General features: G+C 31.3%; 5 protein-coding genes across 5 annotated transcripts; 1 reads left to right on the top strand and 4 right to left on the bottom strand.

The window, feature by feature from the left end:
- Window positions 1–300: 300 nt before the first annotated feature.
- On the top strand, window positions 301–1,170 carry HELRODRAFT_81437 (hypothetical protein; the record flags this gene model as incomplete). Its single annotated transcript, XM_009022120.1, has 3 exons — window positions 301–366; window positions 489–629; window positions 883–1,170. Coding segments are annotated over 3 exons (495 nt in total), but the record flags the coding sequence as incomplete, so codon positions are not given.
- Window positions 1,171–2,190: 1,020 nt separating this feature from the next.
- HELRODRAFT_174686 (hypothetical protein) lies at window positions 2,191–5,275 on the bottom strand (the record flags this gene model as incomplete). Its single annotated transcript, XM_009022119.1, has 9 exons — window positions 2,191–2,937; window positions 3,098–3,243; window positions 3,403–3,511; window positions 3,607–3,767; window positions 3,987–4,092; window positions 4,400–4,498; window positions 4,608–4,697; window positions 4,779–5,072; window positions 5,273–5,275. The coding sequence occupies 9 exons, from the start codon at window positions 5,273–5,275 to the stop codon at window positions 2,191–2,193; spliced, it is 1,755 nt and encodes a 584-aa protein (XP_009020367.1).
- A 1,526-nt stretch (window positions 5,276–6,801) lies between these two features.
- Window positions 6,802–11,379, bottom strand: HELRODRAFT_192239 (hypothetical protein; the record flags this gene model as incomplete). The annotated part of the gene is made up of 6 exons (XM_009022118.1): window positions 8,960–11,379; window positions 8,399–8,507; window positions 8,135–8,270; window positions 7,680–7,862; window positions 7,261–7,374; window positions 6,802–6,974 (listed from the first exon to the last, which is right to left on the bottom strand). The coding sequence occupies exons 1-6, from the start codon at window positions 9,079–9,081 to the stop codon at window positions 6,802–6,804; spliced, it is 837 nt and encodes a 278-aa protein (XP_009020366.1). The 5' UTR covers window positions 9,082–11,379.
- A 558-nt stretch (window positions 11,380–11,937) lies between these two features.
- Window positions 11,938–13,574, bottom strand: HELRODRAFT_174683 (hypothetical protein; the record flags this gene model as incomplete). The annotated part of the gene is made up of 4 exons (XM_009022117.1): window positions 11,938–12,233; window positions 12,309–12,393; window positions 12,559–12,704; window positions 13,064–13,574. 4 exons carry the CDS (start codon window positions 13,572–13,574, stop codon window positions 11,938–11,940), a joined length of 1,038 nt encoding a protein of 345 aa, XP_009020365.1.
- A 618-nt stretch (window positions 13,575–14,192) lies between these two features.
- Window positions 14,193–16,224, bottom strand: HELRODRAFT_174682 (hypothetical protein; the record flags this gene model as incomplete). The annotated part of the gene is made up of 5 exons (XM_009022116.1): window positions 14,193–14,300; window positions 14,556–14,696; window positions 14,777–14,913; window positions 15,119–15,265; window positions 16,083–16,224. 5 exons carry the CDS (start codon window positions 16,222–16,224, stop codon window positions 14,193–14,195), a joined length of 675 nt encoding a protein of 224 aa, XP_009020364.1.
- Between the last annotated feature and the right edge of the window lie 929 nt (window positions 16,225–17,153).

Genomic DNA, 17,153 nt, shown 5'->3' with positions numbered 1-17,153 from the left:
TGTTTTACTCTTGTACCAATTCACTACCTAACTACGCTAATCCGTGCAACCTCTTTACGTGTCTTACTGGGTTGAGGCAGCTGACCATCTGTGCCGAACCTGAAGGTGAGTGACATCATATTTTAAACTTTCATCCTCTTAAATAGAAAATTTTAACGTCAATATACATTTATTTTTTTAATTTATATAATCGAAAGATTGTGATTATTGCACACAATAGCTTACAGCGCTGCCAATCAAACGATTTTGTTGGACGTTCCAACGTTTGCCAACTCAACTCCTGTCACGTCTGTCAATGGGTGGATTGTCATTCAGCAGAGGATTGATGGCTCGCAGAGTTTCAATCAGATTTGGAATGTTTACAAAGTAATATTGGATTAAGACTGTCAAAATTACAATTATTGATGAAAATCACAGCATGTTCGTTGTAATATTGAAAAATCTTTGAATTTTTTTGGAATAGTTATATAATTTTTATTACATTACAGTCAGGATTTGGATTATACCACAAAAACTTCTGGTTGGGCTTGGAGAAGATGCACCAATTAACGACCTCGGCTGATTACAGGTTGAGATTTGAAATTCTTATCAGTGGTTCTTGGTTCTCTGATGAATATGATCATTTCAAGGTTTGTTATTTGCAAATATTTTTGAAACTCAATATTTCACTGTTTGTAATTTAAAAGTATTTAAAGCCTCAATATTTAACGTTTCTAAAATTTTATTATTATAAGTTTTGACCGGCAAATATCTTAATTAAAAATTATTAATAATTAAACGAGGTAGACTTTAAGGTTCTAGAAACCAAATATTCACCGACTCCTGAATCTGCAACCTAACTATAGACAACTAAATGTGTAGTAGATAATAAATTTAACGCAGATTGGTTCGGAGATAGAGAAGTACATTGTCAACGTTTCCAAATACAACGGAGATAAGTGTGACATTATGAACCATCCGGATCCAAACTATCGTCACAACGGCATGAATTTCTCCGCTCCAGATCAGGATAACGACCCATACCCAAACTACCACTGTGCTAAAAGTCACGGATCTGGAAACTGGTTCCATTGTTGTTACTACCAACGAGTCAATGGAATTTTCGGTTCGTCTTTTGACTACTGTTACAAAGTAGCCACTTACTCAAGGATGATGATCAAAATTAATTAAAAAAAGTAATATTGCAAATTGGATGATGATTTTTGTTACGTTATGCTATGTTAAATGAAACACCTAGAATTAGAATGATTATCATTGACATTTTAAATAAACGTTTTTTATTAGCTGTCCTACTATTTTAGATGAATCTATTACATTTTGAATTTTTCAAAAATATTTACAAATGTTACGAGAACTGTTTACAAATTATTAACAATGTTAGACAACAGGTCGGTAAAAGTAACCATGCCTGACCAAACTTTAAATTGTCTCATCCGGTATTTCTAATTTTAGAAAATAAAACCAAAAAGTCGAATTATAAATCATTTTATTGGTAAATTTCCACATTTAAAAATTGAATAAGCCTCTCTTTAAAAGATGCAGATGCAAAGATTAATTCATCAAATTGTCACAAGTAAAAAAAGTATTCTGTGGACGAAATTAATTATATTAATTAATTAATTATTTAACTAATTATACTATTATTATAATAAATTCAAACTGAAAAACAAAACAAGACTGGAAAACAAAATGACAGATTCTACACGATAGTTTATGAAGAGACATTACCCCAAAGGGTGATAAGTCGTTCCTTATTAGACAAATTTTATCACGACGACGACAAAACAATGACAGGCACACATGCAACTATATAGTTGTCTCTCTCTCTCTCTCTCTCTCTCTCTCTCTCTCTCTCTCTCTCTCTCTCTCTCTCTCTCTCTCTACACATACACACACACATACACACACACACCTAACATTGTTCAATAAATGAATATTTTTAGAAAACAAATGATAGGGTTTAAAAATCGTCAATAATTTTCAATCAAAATTTTTATCAAAAATACTAAAAAATCGACCAGGCAATGAAATGAAGTCAGTAAAGAAAATATTGAAACTCAAAAAAAAGTGTTTTCAATGAAAACTGAAACTAAAATAAAACGTTAATTTTTTATTAAATAACAATTTAGTCATTATACTCATATAAAAACTCAACAGCCCTGAGCACTTAGGAGTAAAACACATTAGCGCTTAGTGATCAGGTTCAATGATAATGAGTCGTGGTTTTATAGCGGGAAAATCACTGAAAAAAATGATTGGAGCTTTTCCAGGTGAGTTTGCGGATTCTGTAGGTAGGTTTCTCATGAAATCTGCTGACGTCGAAACAGCTGATGACTTTGAAGATGATGTTGAGGATGTTGAGAACAGAGATGGTGCAACTAAATTTTCATCTTTAACCTTTACTTTAATATATGTTTCTGTATGTTCTTTGGAAAGTGGATTGATAATGGTCGGGGCTGGCAATATTCCAGGCCAATAATCAGTGTAACCAGTGTCGACTGGCTCTTGTTTAACACAATCTTCTTTCATGATTTCAAAGTCCGATTTTTCAGCTGTAGATGGTAAAGGTACAAGTGTTGCAGGTGACTGGTAATCAATTTCTGGAGTTATGACATTCACCTTGTTGCTAATGGACAGAAAATTTTTCCCTGCTGCACTAGAGGGCATAAAAGTTGAACTGACCAACCTGCCATTTATTATGGTACCGTAGAAGCTCTCTTTAATGTTAATAGGACTGGAATTATTAGCAGAAATTGTATCTTCATGTTCGTTTGATTTTGCAAGAACGTTCTCGTTAGTAGTGAAGCTATCTCCAGAGACTGTTGTCTTGCAGCGTCTAACTTTTATATGCTGTTTGTGTGTGTTTCGACCTTTGAACTTTGCAGGACATTCACCGCCGTGATGGAGTTTTTTCTCCAAATGCCCACGTAAATGTTTCTACAACAATTAAGTTATCACGTTAATACCAATTGATATTTCTATATGTGAGACAACAATTATTGAAGAAAATAAATAAGGTTAACAAGGTTATTGAAAGCAGCAACGTAACTGCAAACACAAACTGAAAACAAAACCTTTATTCCCTTCTTGAACTGACCTTATAATGACCGGCGTGCCTGAACAAATGTCCACAATCACCGCAAGTGAATCGATTGAGGCCGTAGTGAACGAGCATGTGGTACTTGAGACTGTGCAGTCTCGTAAACGCTGCATCGCAGGTCAAGCACACATTTGGTTTACAGCCTGGGTATACATTGCAAGATCTATTGTTAAAAACAAAATTTAACTTTCCGAGAAAAAAAAACTAGGAAAACTGTAAAAGAAGCAAACGACCAGCGTGATCCCGGTAATGACTGCATAATGATGAAATGGAATTAAATTGTTTGTTCTTGCAGATCTTACAAGTTAAGTTCATTCCTTGATACATTCTTCTCTTGGGCAACTCCTTTAAGTAGTGAGCTGCAAGACGCTGACAAATGAAATCATGTTGCCATATAGAACTTTTGAAAAACTTTATTGTTTTGAGGAAAAATTCATGCTCGAATAAAAATTTGGCGGAAATTAACTTAACATATCATTAATAATAACAGTTGTACAACGACAAACTTTTATTTGGGTTTCAGAAAAAGCTGTTGTTTGGTTCTTCAGCACTTCAATTTCATTCTCCATGATGTTTTCCAGAGCTGTTGGGTAAAATTTTTTGAGCCGCTTTGACGAGGTTTTGTTTTTGATTGGAAGGATTTCACTTGATGATGAGCAAGGTATGGCTGTCAGGATCAAATCAATAAGTAAAAACAGTGCATATCTTTTGAATAGTAGTTGATATAGTTTCGTTGACGTTCATTATCAGATTTACTTCATTTTTACAAGAGAAACAAAGTTAAAACCAGCATATTATGAAACGTTGGTTAAAAGCCTTCTGACAGTGATTTTAACTACTGTCAATACATAGAAGAAATTCAATGGAACCAAAAGCGAAAACAAACTTTTAGACGTTTTGATGTATGGTAAATCTAAATCATCGTTGAGGCAAATTTCATGCACATCATTTGGCAAACATGAAAGATCCTCAGGTAGTTCGTGCAATGGCACCTACATTCAAATTATGAATTTTATTAGTTCCTTACTGGAGTTAAGAAGTGAGGGCATATTGTGTTTGCTTTAAATGTGTTGTAACAACCAGAACTATAACAGCAATAATAATAATAATAATGAGAACTTTTATTTCTTCATAAAAACACAATTGGATGATAATAATATTAATAAAAAGTAGTGTGAAATACATCAAGAAAAATAGCATACAAATAAACTAGACCTTAAGAATAGGCAAAACAAGTTTAAGTTCATTGAAATTTTCCTCCAATGGAAAAGTGACACGATGCACTGGCGTTTTAGAAACCTTTTCAACATTTTTTTCATTAGGCCTTCTATGCCTGATGTCATAAGAATGATCGGTGCAACAGGGATGGGTCGTTTTCAAGTGAACGTGTGCACTTTCCTAAAATTTTATACATGTTTTGATTCCACAGAAATTTATTTCAACAAATATAAGTTGGAAATCATTAAGAAATCTCTGTAAAATAATAATTTCAATAAATGAGACACACCTCAGTGGTAGGCACTGCGAACTCAAACCTATTGTAGCTGCCATCTGATGGGATGATGGAATTATATAGTAAAGTACTTCCTTCCACAACCTTTTGTTGCATTTTAATTAAACTACATTCATAATTTTTTGGCTTATAGCTTCTACTATCTGATTTTCTTTTAATAGATACTTTATGTTTGAGGGCATAAGAATGATCAGTGCACCAGGGATGACTCATTTCTGAGCAAATGTGTTTGGTTTGCATTTCAAGAAATTCTTCAGGCGTTTTCTTTTTATTTGATTCCTTAGTATTTTTAGTTGAAGTTAAAGATAGGTGTTCTAAATTTTTAGAAATGTGTGAAGTCTTCAACTGATGAGCATCAGAGTTTTGTTTTTCACTGAAATCATTGGAATTGTTACTTTTAATGCTTGTTTTATTTAATTCTTGTTGAAGAATTTCAGAAGATTTAGGCTTAAGAATTGACTTTTGGTGGCAGGAAAAAAGATTATTTTTATTTAAAAGATTATCCATCAACAGTTTCAACAGATATTTTTCTTTTTTTAGATGAATTTACTTCCTTATCTATAGTCAACTTACTGTAGGAACCTACAAAATTTGTACAATAACACCTATAATAATTAGCAAATCAAATCAAATCAAAGTTGGAGTTCAAAATCAATTACCATGATGGGAGCACAATGTTCATTGTATAATGATGAATACCAGTGATCAGCATTTGTTTGTTAGTGGTTCATATGAAAAAAACAATCTTAAAACATCATGTCACATAGTTAATTATTATATTATAATTATAAAATATCATTGATATTTTATTTTCTAACAAATAATTAATCAGTCATTTGTGAATTTTCTAATTAATTTACAAATTGATTCAAACTAAAAATAAAGTTATAAGATCATCAAAATTTCAAATAAAATATTAAGAATTAGTTTTTAAAATGTAAAAATGTATATTCCTTTATCTAAGTTATATTCCTTGCAAATTTTCTTGACCATCATTCTATCAACATTTTTTGAATTAACTGTTAAATGTAGATGGGCAGACAATACAGTTGGTAGGTACACAGATGCACTGAAAAACACAGATCAGGATGGATGAACAAATTCTGAAATATATATCAAATAAATTAAAAAAGCTTTTAATTTAATAAATTGTTAAATTTGTGACAATTAATAACAATAATTATAATTAACAATAATTTTTAGAAAAATGCGCTAAAAATTATGAAAAAAAAATGGCAGAACAGGTAAGACAAACTTAGCAGAACAAAGTAATGGAAAACGCAAAATGCACCGGAAACATAGATCACAACAATCTGAAGTATAATATGTGAAGTTTAAGATTAATAAGCGTTTTTCATATTTAAATTTTTCTTAAAACAAAATTAGTTTCATGATTTTTCTCAACTTATTTTCACATATATGGAATAAATATATATATATATATATATATATATATATATATATATATATATATATATATAGGTTTTCGCGTTATAAAAAGTAAATTTGAAAAAGTACGAAGGGTCTGTAACGTAAAAGATGTCATCATGCCTTATGGAGATATCCTATTTTTTTCTTTTTTATTATCTATCGTGAATTTAGAAAAATTTTGTTGTCATATATTTTCAAAAACGCATTTTAGGCTTTATTCCGATTTATATATGAAGTTATGTACGTGTTTGTTTAGATATTCAACTACGTCAGAGGTGACAGAGTTTCATTTACCAATCAATATTTGTAATATTAAGGAATTTGCATGAAACAATTGCAAATGTTAGCAGGTAAATCGTAACTTTTAAGGTGCAGCTGTCAAAAATTGCGACACGTTATAAATTGGGGGTTGTTGTGACAGTTTGTCATGGTGTCAAAAGAAGTTTGGACACATCTGAATGTATATCAAAATTAAAATATATTTTTAAAACTAAAACAAAATATAACATTACACTCTTGAAAAATTTAATCAAACTCAATAATTTTATTGTATTCAAGAAACAAATTTGAAAAAAATCATGTTTAAATTAGTTTTTCACTAATGTTAGATGACAGTTTTTTGTGCTAACAAAAGTAATATGTTAAAAACCACAAAACTTCCATAAAAAACACGTAAAAGTTTGAAAGTTTCTAAAAACCTAAAAATTAAAACAATTTTTTCAGGATCAGAACCAGAGCGAGTTTGTTGAAATGCGTTTCAAATTTTCATGTCGAACTCACAGAGAACGCACATGAGCCAGGTGCACGGAGCATCGTTCCAACCAAAGTAACCAAGCAGAATGCTTTGAATGCAGTTGTCCGAACCGTCGGCTATAGAGTTCGGTTCACTTGAATGCCAGGCACTTGTACTTTGCACGTTCTTGTAAATACCTAAATAGTGATATCAAATGCATCAATACCTTTTTTTATATCATTTTGTAATGGTTAAAAAAGTTATATTTAAACGGAGAAACAAATGAGTTTGTTGTTTCAAGTTTAGTAACAATTATATTTTGAAGATTCTTAAAATCGTTATAGTACATTCGAAAATTTTGAAATAAATCCCTGTTCATGTCAAAATTGAAATCAACATAAAATACAGACAATAAAAATATTTGAAAAAATAACGAAATAATATAAATTAACCAAATTTAAACAAACACCAAATTATTCACACCTGGATATGGAAACCACAAGAAAGGAGTTCTGACTCCACTGAAGTAGGTTGAAATTCCGCTGGTGTAGAATGCGTAGATGTCTGTAAAGCCAGTGATGGGGCATACCTGATAATCTTGAAAATAATGACATATGGTTTGAAAAGTTCATGTTTGCATTTGAAATAATGTGATAAACTGCGTGGTAAAGTTACGATGAAAACGTAAATTTAGTTGAGACGTCCGTCCACACTTGAATTCGTTGAATTGTTTATTGCCATTTTTAAGAGCTGTTAAAACGCATCTTAACTTGATTTATGGCATATAAAATTCTAGTTCTAAACAATTTTTGTAAAATTTTGAGTAGATGAATTTAAAAAATAAAAGAAAATTATTTAGAAATGTATTTGGAGTAATTTTGGAAACAAAAATTTGAACAAACTGGGAGCGGTGATGTTGACGTATTCCAAGGATTCAACGTTTTCCTGATCGTCATCGATACTGATGGGATGGGAATGGGATATACTGTTACACAAGGATCTTGCGTCATACCAGTTCAACAATTGAAATTGCATTTTGTAGCATCTGTGCTGCTCTACTACGTAATCGAATCTTTCAGGGCAATCTGCGAGGTTTATTTATGTAGAAGTGTAAGTATGGCTGCTTGTCGCAAGTTCAATGTTATAATGTAGGGCCTCTTTTAAAAACACTACATGAAACCGTATAATTCTTCATTTGTAATTAGAAAAAAAGCTAAAGGGCATTTTATGAAATAAAATAGAAGACATTATCTGTCTTTAATTCTTGAAAACTATTGCTTTAACTATATCACAAATTTGTCATAAATTTGGAAAATTTAGAAAAATTATTTATTTGTGAAAAAATTTCTCAACGTACCATGATTAACGTAACTTCTACAGCCTGAAGCCACCAGTTTAGTGCTAACGTTGTAGCGCAGACTTGCTATTGAGAAGCAGGAGCATGACCCGGATGGCATGTAATTCATTCCTCTCAATTTTTCATCTGTCAACAACTTAGGTACATCAAATTTTAATTAGTTATTTGAAAAAAAATTGTGTAAAAATTGATAACTTATAAAATCGTCTATTAATTATTTATGGGTCTAAAAACTAAATTTTAAAAAAAGATTTAAAGTCACACCATGCATTTCAGGATGCATTCCTTCAAACTTCTTGCCTGAGTTTTCTTCGTGATTGGCATTTGGTCGTCGAAGCAAACAGGAAGTTTTTTATTCCTGTCTAGCAAGCAGCTGTAGGTTGGATAAAATTTCTTTGATGTCATCCGAACAGCCTGCTCACTCAAATCCACAATCACAAAAGAAATATAGACTCTAAACAGTAACATATTTCTGGCTAATCTCACAGGAATCATTTCTCAAATACTTATATTCAATGAATTAATTTCGTTAAATTTAATATATTACTAATTCCGATTAGAATTTGGTAAATTTGTTATTATATTATGTTGTTCGACGAAATTTTAGGTATATATGATGAACGGCACGATTAAACAGTTTTATACATACACAATATCGTTTAAAAATTTTTTTTTTAAATTTTGTTCATTTGTCAAATATTTTCTACCATTATTTTTATAAAACGACGTTGGCAGATTTTAAATGAAAGGAACGTTTGCGCGCTTAAGCGTAAAAATAACAGGTAAAAAACTATAAATTTTATTTTAAATAAAATAATTTCAAACCAGTTAATCACATGTTTGCCAAAGAAACCAGATTCGAATGCTTTGAACAAATGAAGACGCTTCCACGCTTCAATACAATGTGGAATAAAAATTCGCCGTACAAAATAAACTTGCCTGAACATGTTTCTAATGAAATTTTTTGTACTAAGACTTAGTGAATGAAAGAATTTTTTATACACTGCGTTAAGTATATTGTCCTCAGGCGTTTTGATTAATTAACGATACACGTGGACATAAGTCTTTCTAACATTTTATGGTTTTTCTCTTATCTATTTTGCAATTTTCATTCTTCAAACTAGTGTCTTTGGTACAACAATTTTGCCAAACGTTACTAGCTGGGTGACAGTTTTGTATTTAAATTTATAGAAAGATTCAAGTTTAGCATTAAACCCAACCGAAATTTTCCAACTTTAAAGTCTTCCTTCCTAAATGCTGACTCTGAAAAGCTATTTCAAAGAATTTAATTACTTTTTGCGTGATTTGCCAAAAATACCATGAAACATTTTTCCATTTTTTTTTTCATTGCGTTATCTAACTAACGAGAAAACATTTATTCAAAAATTAATAGGTAGGACAGACAACAGCAGGTAGCTCTAGTTTTCAATAAATGTTTGCTTTAATTGTTGTTGTCGCCATTTATGATCCTACTTGCCAAAATTTTCAAATGTTTTATCAACGTTTAATCGATGCGTTTAATTAAATCTATTGTGGTGTTTTTACATACTGGCATAATAAAGTATGTTATTAAACACTAGAAGAATAAGCAGTCAACAAAAACTCCCCAAAAAACGTGTTAAGAAACGTTTAATGTGCAGAATAAGTACAACAAATTCAAATTCATCAGCCCATAGCAATAGGTTATTAATAGAAATTTATAAAATTGAACAATTTTTTTGAAATTATGAAATTGAAATTATTAACAATTGAAATTAGATGTAAATTTTGTAAAAAATATTAAAATATTTTTTAAAAATCACTTGTGAATTTATTTTTTTTTTTGCACTAATGCCGATTGAAAAATTTTGAAACATTGTTTAATCAAGACAAAAATCTAAAATCCCAAACTTCTGTTACATCAATTTAAACAAAACTTTCCAAAAAATAAACAAATTAAAAACGTTTCAACACCAATATCATTACCATCAAAATCGCACTGTCATCATCATCGTCGTCACCATCATCATCATCATCATAACATTGCCACCCTCACCACCATCATCATGATCATGATGAATGCCAACGCATGTCCTCCATGTCCTCCATGTTATCGCTATTGAAAACATGATCATTTTTTTCGTCAAGTACGTAATCATCATCAAGAACATAATCATCAACATCGTCATCATCACCAACTCCATAAATGGCGTTACTACGAGCTAATTTCTCAGTCGCAGCATCGATAACATCTTCAATAAATTTTTCACCAAGGATGTTATTAAGAATTTCTGAAAACGAAAGTTTTTCATCAGATTTTGCCCAACGTCTTCTAGCTATATAATTGCGATCGTAATAATTCAAAACGCAGACGACGAAGGCAAGGCTGGAGGTTATGATGTACGCTAGCCAGACAATTACAGCTGTCGGAGTTAGCTGCTTGGCCAGCGAGATGGAGCTTATGATAGAAATGTGCACTGTCAGTAGCGCGGCGTTGCGAAAACTCATACAATCACACAACCTAAACATGATGATGACGGTTATCAAAACTAATGCAAAGGCACGGGCTGCCCTGGGGGAACTTTTTTTAACTATCCCTTCTAGGATTGGTTTAAATGACACGAATCCAATAACCGGTAAGATATAAAGCGATGTCTCCAAAGCCAACCCAAATATTTGTGAAATACTGATCAGAAACGTAACCAAACTGATATAGAAGACAGTTTTTAATTGCAGAACCTTGTAACGAATAAACCTTTTAATTCTACGCGGCAAAATGTTTTTCAGCGAACGAAGAATTCTGGGCGAAACATTTAAAGGATTTGCACTTTTCTCTTTTTCCATATTTACAGCGTTGAAAATGTTGATTCAAGAATGAGACAATGGCCAGAAAATTGTTTCTCAAATTCAGTTATGTTGTTTTCAGGGTAGTGAGAACTGGCTGGTATGATTCTGAGTTGGGTTGAGCTCTTCAGAGTTGGTGAAATTTTCTAATTGGTTGGCTCATTATTGGAATAAATTAAAAAAATCCAAAGTTTGGGAGCTGTTAAATTTTTAAATTTTTGTTGTAACATTTAACATCGGTGTAACAGAATATAAGTGTATGTTTATTATGTAACTATTCCAAAAATGGCGTCAACTACAATGTTTTCAATAAAAAATAAATTAAATAAAAGTAAAGTAAATAATTGAATAGAGAATTATACACATTAAGAAATTAAAACAAAGTTAAAAAAATTAAAACACTCTTAAATTCGTTTTTATAAGATTATACTAACTGAATTCTTAATTAATCATTTCGAATTATTTTGAAAAAAAATCCTTCACTTGGCTAGATGCTATATATTAACATTAATAACATTATTAACCATAGTAACTTATCAATCAATTATTATACAATTTTGAACAGTACAAATACCATGTATAAGTGCTTGTATTTCAAGCACAGGTATAATGTATACCTACAACGTATCGTGTATCCAACCCTAAAAGTTTACGTATTTATATGCAACATGTGTACAATAACACTAAATGAAAAATTGCAATAAGCAAAAAATTGACGGTTAAAGCTGAAAATATTATGTTTGAAATCTAAAATTGCTCAAAAGTTTAACACTGAAATTAAAAAAATTGTTCATCAACTGCAATTTTTTGTATTCATGCCATTTCTTAAAACAAATTTTCTCTTTGCTACCAATTGAATCAACCCAAGTCACAAAAAATATAATTATAAAAATTATGTAGTTTTCATGCAAAATTCACGCTTAAGAGAATAGAAAACGCCAAAACAAAATTTAGTTTCTGCTCCGTTTTTCTGATAGCACTCAAGTTATCTTAGTCATAATCCTACAGAAGCTCGCCGGAAGCCAGTAGTTGATTCTAGCATCGTAATACAAAAGCGAATTGTCATATATTCCATTAAGGTTGCCAATGCACCCTGTGTTGATCCAATATCCCATCAAGCAACTTTGTGCCCATCTGAAAAGGTTTGAGGTGTTATCCTGATCTGGAGTTGAAAATTTCATTCCGTTCACTACGTAAATACCTCCAGAAAGTTGCATGTTCAAAACGTCGTAATGATTTCCACAGTAACCTGAGGCATGAATCGCATATTTGAGCTCTTCAGAGTCAGTCTAGAAACAAAATGCAGTTATAAATTATTTTTCAATTTTTTTAAATGTTTTGAAGAGTAAACGTGCTTTGAAACTATCGTATTCATCCGACATCCAGTATCCATTTATGAGAACTTCAAATCTCAATCTGTAGTTGGCTGAGTGGGCCTGTTGGTGTTTGTAAATGTGGTCAACATTTACTTGCAATGTTAAAGGAAAATGTTCGGAAAAGACATATGATAAGGAATTGAATATTTAACACGGTTATTTCAAACAGGGCAATTAGACATGGAAATTATACCATGAACAAAATAAATTGAACATTGAGTCAACCTTATATGAAGCCCAACTCTGACTAAAACTTTGCGCGCCATCAACTCTCTGCTGAACAACAATCCATCCATTGACAGACAACAAGGTGGTTGATGAAGTAGCGTTTGGAAATATCAGATAAATTGCCTCAGTAGTTGCATAGAATTCTAATATACATTAAAAAATTGATAATGTTTCAATACTTTTTAAAAATTTGAAATGCAACACCTAACGGATTTTGGCAAATAGCCAGACTGTTGTTAACATTCATGCATAAGTATTGTCCGCATGGATTTGCTATTCCAGGCAGTTTGTTGGAACAATTGTAAAACCGACCACCGTTGTATGTTAATGGAAAGTTGCATTGGGAGCTACTGATTAGGCTATAAACTTTATCTTAAATCATAACAATATGACTCGTCAAGAACATTATATAATATTTTATAATGACAAAATTGAAATGATTTATAATAAAAAGTTTAATACGTTTTTTTTGAGTTTTTGAAAAATTCATACAAAATATAACCTAATCTAGGACACAGAGTGGCAGAATGTGTGGTTGATATCGTGTCGCTAGTAGAAGATGTATCAAGTAAACTTGCACTTGCAGTAGCAGTTGTTGCCGTAGAAGCGGATACAGTAGCAACATTAGGATTATTTTGTGGGCTATCCACAATAGCAAAATATCCTCTACAATTTTTTACCTGAAATGTTGGAAAGTTATCAGATCGAGATTCTACGTGATGGAGTTGACACATGGAAGTGTTGTCGTCTTGGGTCACGTAATTAAATGCATTGCATGTTGCATTCACTGCTCCGACCATGTAAAATGAAGGATTATGTTGGGAACATTTGACTGAACATTCCAGCATGGATCTGATGTTTGTTTGTTCGTTGACAGCTTCACCGCCAAAACAGAGAGAGCCATTTGTTGCCTCATTTTTTAGTTTTTGATAGCTTGGATCAGTTGGAAGTAATTCACTTGCAAACACCATCAAAAACCGCAAAAAAATTATTGAAAACAAGTACTTTTCCATTTCAAAATATATTTTATTCCTGGAAATTGCTTAAAAAATTAAACAGAGTTCTCAAGATATGCATCAAACGTTTAAAAATATTTAAAAACACCAAGGCATTGGCAAGCCCAAACATATATAAATTTATACGCGTTCATTTCTGCTTTACACTAATTAATGTTCGTATAGGCATGTGACGTGACAGATGTATATATTAGCTTGTTGAAGGCAATGCAAAAACATCTTAAGTCATTACATCGATTGGATAATTTCGTTTTAATGGTACTGATGTCCTGTCTTGAATTATGACCGACATACATATATCGACTGGTCAATTAAATGAGCTTTTATTATTTTTTTTTAAATATTTTGTTGTTGGAATCATTCATAAGTTCCGCATTGCAATTATTATTTAATAAGAGCCAAAATTTGTTGAATGTTGGTGTGGAGGCATTTATTTGCTCAGCTGAAGCAAACATAACAATGGACATGACATTTTGCGAGCGAGCTTCAGCCTATTGTTATTTCATACAAATTGCTATATCATAAAAAAAAACTTTTGCGGCTAATTATTTTTCAAGAAGATTTTGCTTTGAAAATTTCTCCATAGCTTGAGAAACAATTACAATACATAATAGCTTAACGTGATAGCCTAATTGTTAAAGGCGCCTTGTCCTGTTGTGCTGCTGCTGGGTTCGACTGCACGGTGTTCTGGCCTATCCTATGCAAGTTCAGTGTGTGTGATGTCTGGTTTGTGATTTTTTTTTAGAAAGATAATAAAAGATAAAAAAAATTGTAGAAAGATTTTATTCAACAAAGAAAACTAACTCATCAACAGACAACATGCTGTTATAAACATCTGCCCGTTCAAATAACGGCTTTTAATATAATCAGATAATATTTTGTTACAACAATAATGCTCTACTGTATCCAGAGACATCAAGAGAACAACTCCATCGTTATACTTTTGAGATTATAATTTCACCACTTATAAAAACAAACCACAAAATGATCGTTTTCATCAGAAGTCCAGACTCCATTAACGAGAACTTCGAACCTCAATCTGTAATCGGCTGACGTCGTTAACATGTGCATCTTTTCCAAACCGAGCCAATAATTTCCATCGTATATACCAAATCCAGACTGGAAAATACAAATGTTAATCGCTATTACGGAATGACAACTGGAAAAATTTAATAACCAATCAATAAAACATTATAAACGTTCCTAAGTTTGTTGAAACTAAGCGAACCATCAATCCTTTGCGGAATGGCAATCCAGCCATTAACAGACGTGACAGGAGTTGAATCAGCAAACGATGTGATGTTCAATGAAACAGTTTGGTTGACGGCAGTGTAAGCTTGATTAATTTCAATTAGTGTCAATGTGATACAAAAATTGTTGCAATCGACTTTGAGGTTTCAAATTTTACATCACAAGTATACTCTTCGGAAAAAATTCATTTAAATTAATTCGGTTCATATGCCAAGGAAACTTTCAATTAAACTGAAGTTTATTTATTTTGATTCGATTTATCTGTAATTTGAAACAATTTCTTTCAAAACCTAGAGGGTCAAGACAGACGGACAACTGCCTGTTACCGGTGAGACACATGTAGAGACCACAAGAGTTATTAACACCAGGTAGTGAGTTGGAACAAGAGTAAAAGAGTCCACCGTTGAAGGTGAATGGAAAGTTGCAGGATTTTCTCGCTGTCAGAAAAGATGTATTTGCTTCTAAAAAATATTCCGTTATTATGACAAATTAATCAAATTAACCGGTATTTTTAAAAAATATTGACGAAAGACATTTGTGTTTAGCGGTGCGTCTTTTAAGATAGTTTTTTTCATATAAATGCATTGTTGATATAAAGGGTTCTAACATAGAAATGTAAAAATTCAATAGAAAACTAAGCAAACAGATTCATTATTCTCACAAAGCATTTATTACAAACTTTTGATGAAGCTAGTTTTTTTGGCAAATTAAAAAATCATACTACGAAAGATTAAAATTAACGACGACTATAATTGTAAATCCCGATTGCCATTTCACAATTTTGATGACGCAATTTCTGAATTCAGCAAAACTTGAAATTAAAACACTAAACTCACAGATCGGCAATCTGAAGCTGTTATAGGCAGCTGTAAAATCGAAAAAAAAATTAAATTAACTTGAAACTAATTGAAAATTGTATCTACAATACGCAATCAAATCAGTAGGTACCTAAGTATAACTAGAACATGGTTAATTCACTATCCATCAAATTCATTATTATAAAAATTAAGCTGCATCTTTTGTATGAAAATAGAAATTTACTATTAAGTTAAATAAGGTAAAATGTATGTAAATTCTGAAGAAAAAAACAAACTGACCCAATATTCTTTTTACGGCAACATCCTTTGACGAAAATTTAGGTTTAAAATTATTCCAAAATATATTTCACAACTCAATGAAAGCGTATAACGTCGTATGTATGAACAATTTGTATCTATGATTAAGAAAACAGTTGGCAAGATTTAGCTGGATGACTAGCATTGTTGGATACGTAGTTGAATGCGTTGCAAGTGATGTTACCATCAGTGGGAGAAACATAATGAGAACATTTGGAAGAACATTCCAGTGAGGATCGTATGTTGGTTAGGACTGTGGCAGGTTCGGAAGCAAAACACATGGGATTGTCTGGCTCTCCTATTATTTAAACTTCTTATCAACTGCCGAGGCATATTTAACAGTTGCTAATGTTATTAAAAGGACTGCAATCAATAACATTTTCAATTTTCTGAATGCTCTTTAAATTCCAAAGAACATTTATCACGTTAGTTTATTAAATAAAAGTAACAGAACTGAAATCATAATGCTTCTTTATTGAGAATTTATTTCGAAATTCATTTAACAAACAACTAAATTCCATCCTAATGTTAAAATTGTAAGAAACATTCACATCACTAACGATATTTTTATGTCAAAAATATCTGCAAACATTTTACATTGTTGCCTGCTTTTTACTCTACTGAATGGCTTGCCTGTCAAAGCATAAATGTAAACATTTTCTGCTAATGTTTGGCCAATATTAGCTCTATTCATTATTCAAGAGGTAATTTTCCTAGACCATAAAAAAAAGATTTGTTGCAAGCAAATGATGATAATCGAATAATAAAATATTAATAAATAATAACAATAAATGTTTTGATTCTGTATGATTAAAGTTGTCAGTTGTGGGACAATGAATTTTTTTTAAAGTGCAGCAAAGTGTTGTTGATTGAATTTTACAGTTTTTAACTGAAGAAAATATACGCTGTAAATAAATCATAACAAACCACTAAACGTAAACAATCCAAAATAATATTTATTTTTTTAAATCATAAGTGTTAATAAGATACCCAAAAAATCCATCACACCCTAAAAACTTTCGTAAGATTATGTCACTCGCTAACAATCCATGCTTAATTTCATACATTATATTGTAATATATGTTATTAATTAAATTATAATATATTTTTATAATTATACTTTGCAATGAGCAAACAATTAACTTTTCGAAAAATGGCAGAACATAGCGTGCGTGAAGAACAGTTACTTCGGCATTTTTTAATGTCTTTT

This window comes from Helobdella robusta (genome assembly GCF_000326865.2).
Source record: "Helobdella robusta unplaced genomic scaffold HELROscaffold_30, whole genome shotgun sequence".
Lineage (NCBI taxonomy): Eukaryota > Metazoa > Annelida > Clitellata > Rhynchobdellida > Glossiphoniidae > Helobdella > Helobdella robusta.
This window is presented reverse-complemented; position numbering and strand designations above follow the sequence as displayed.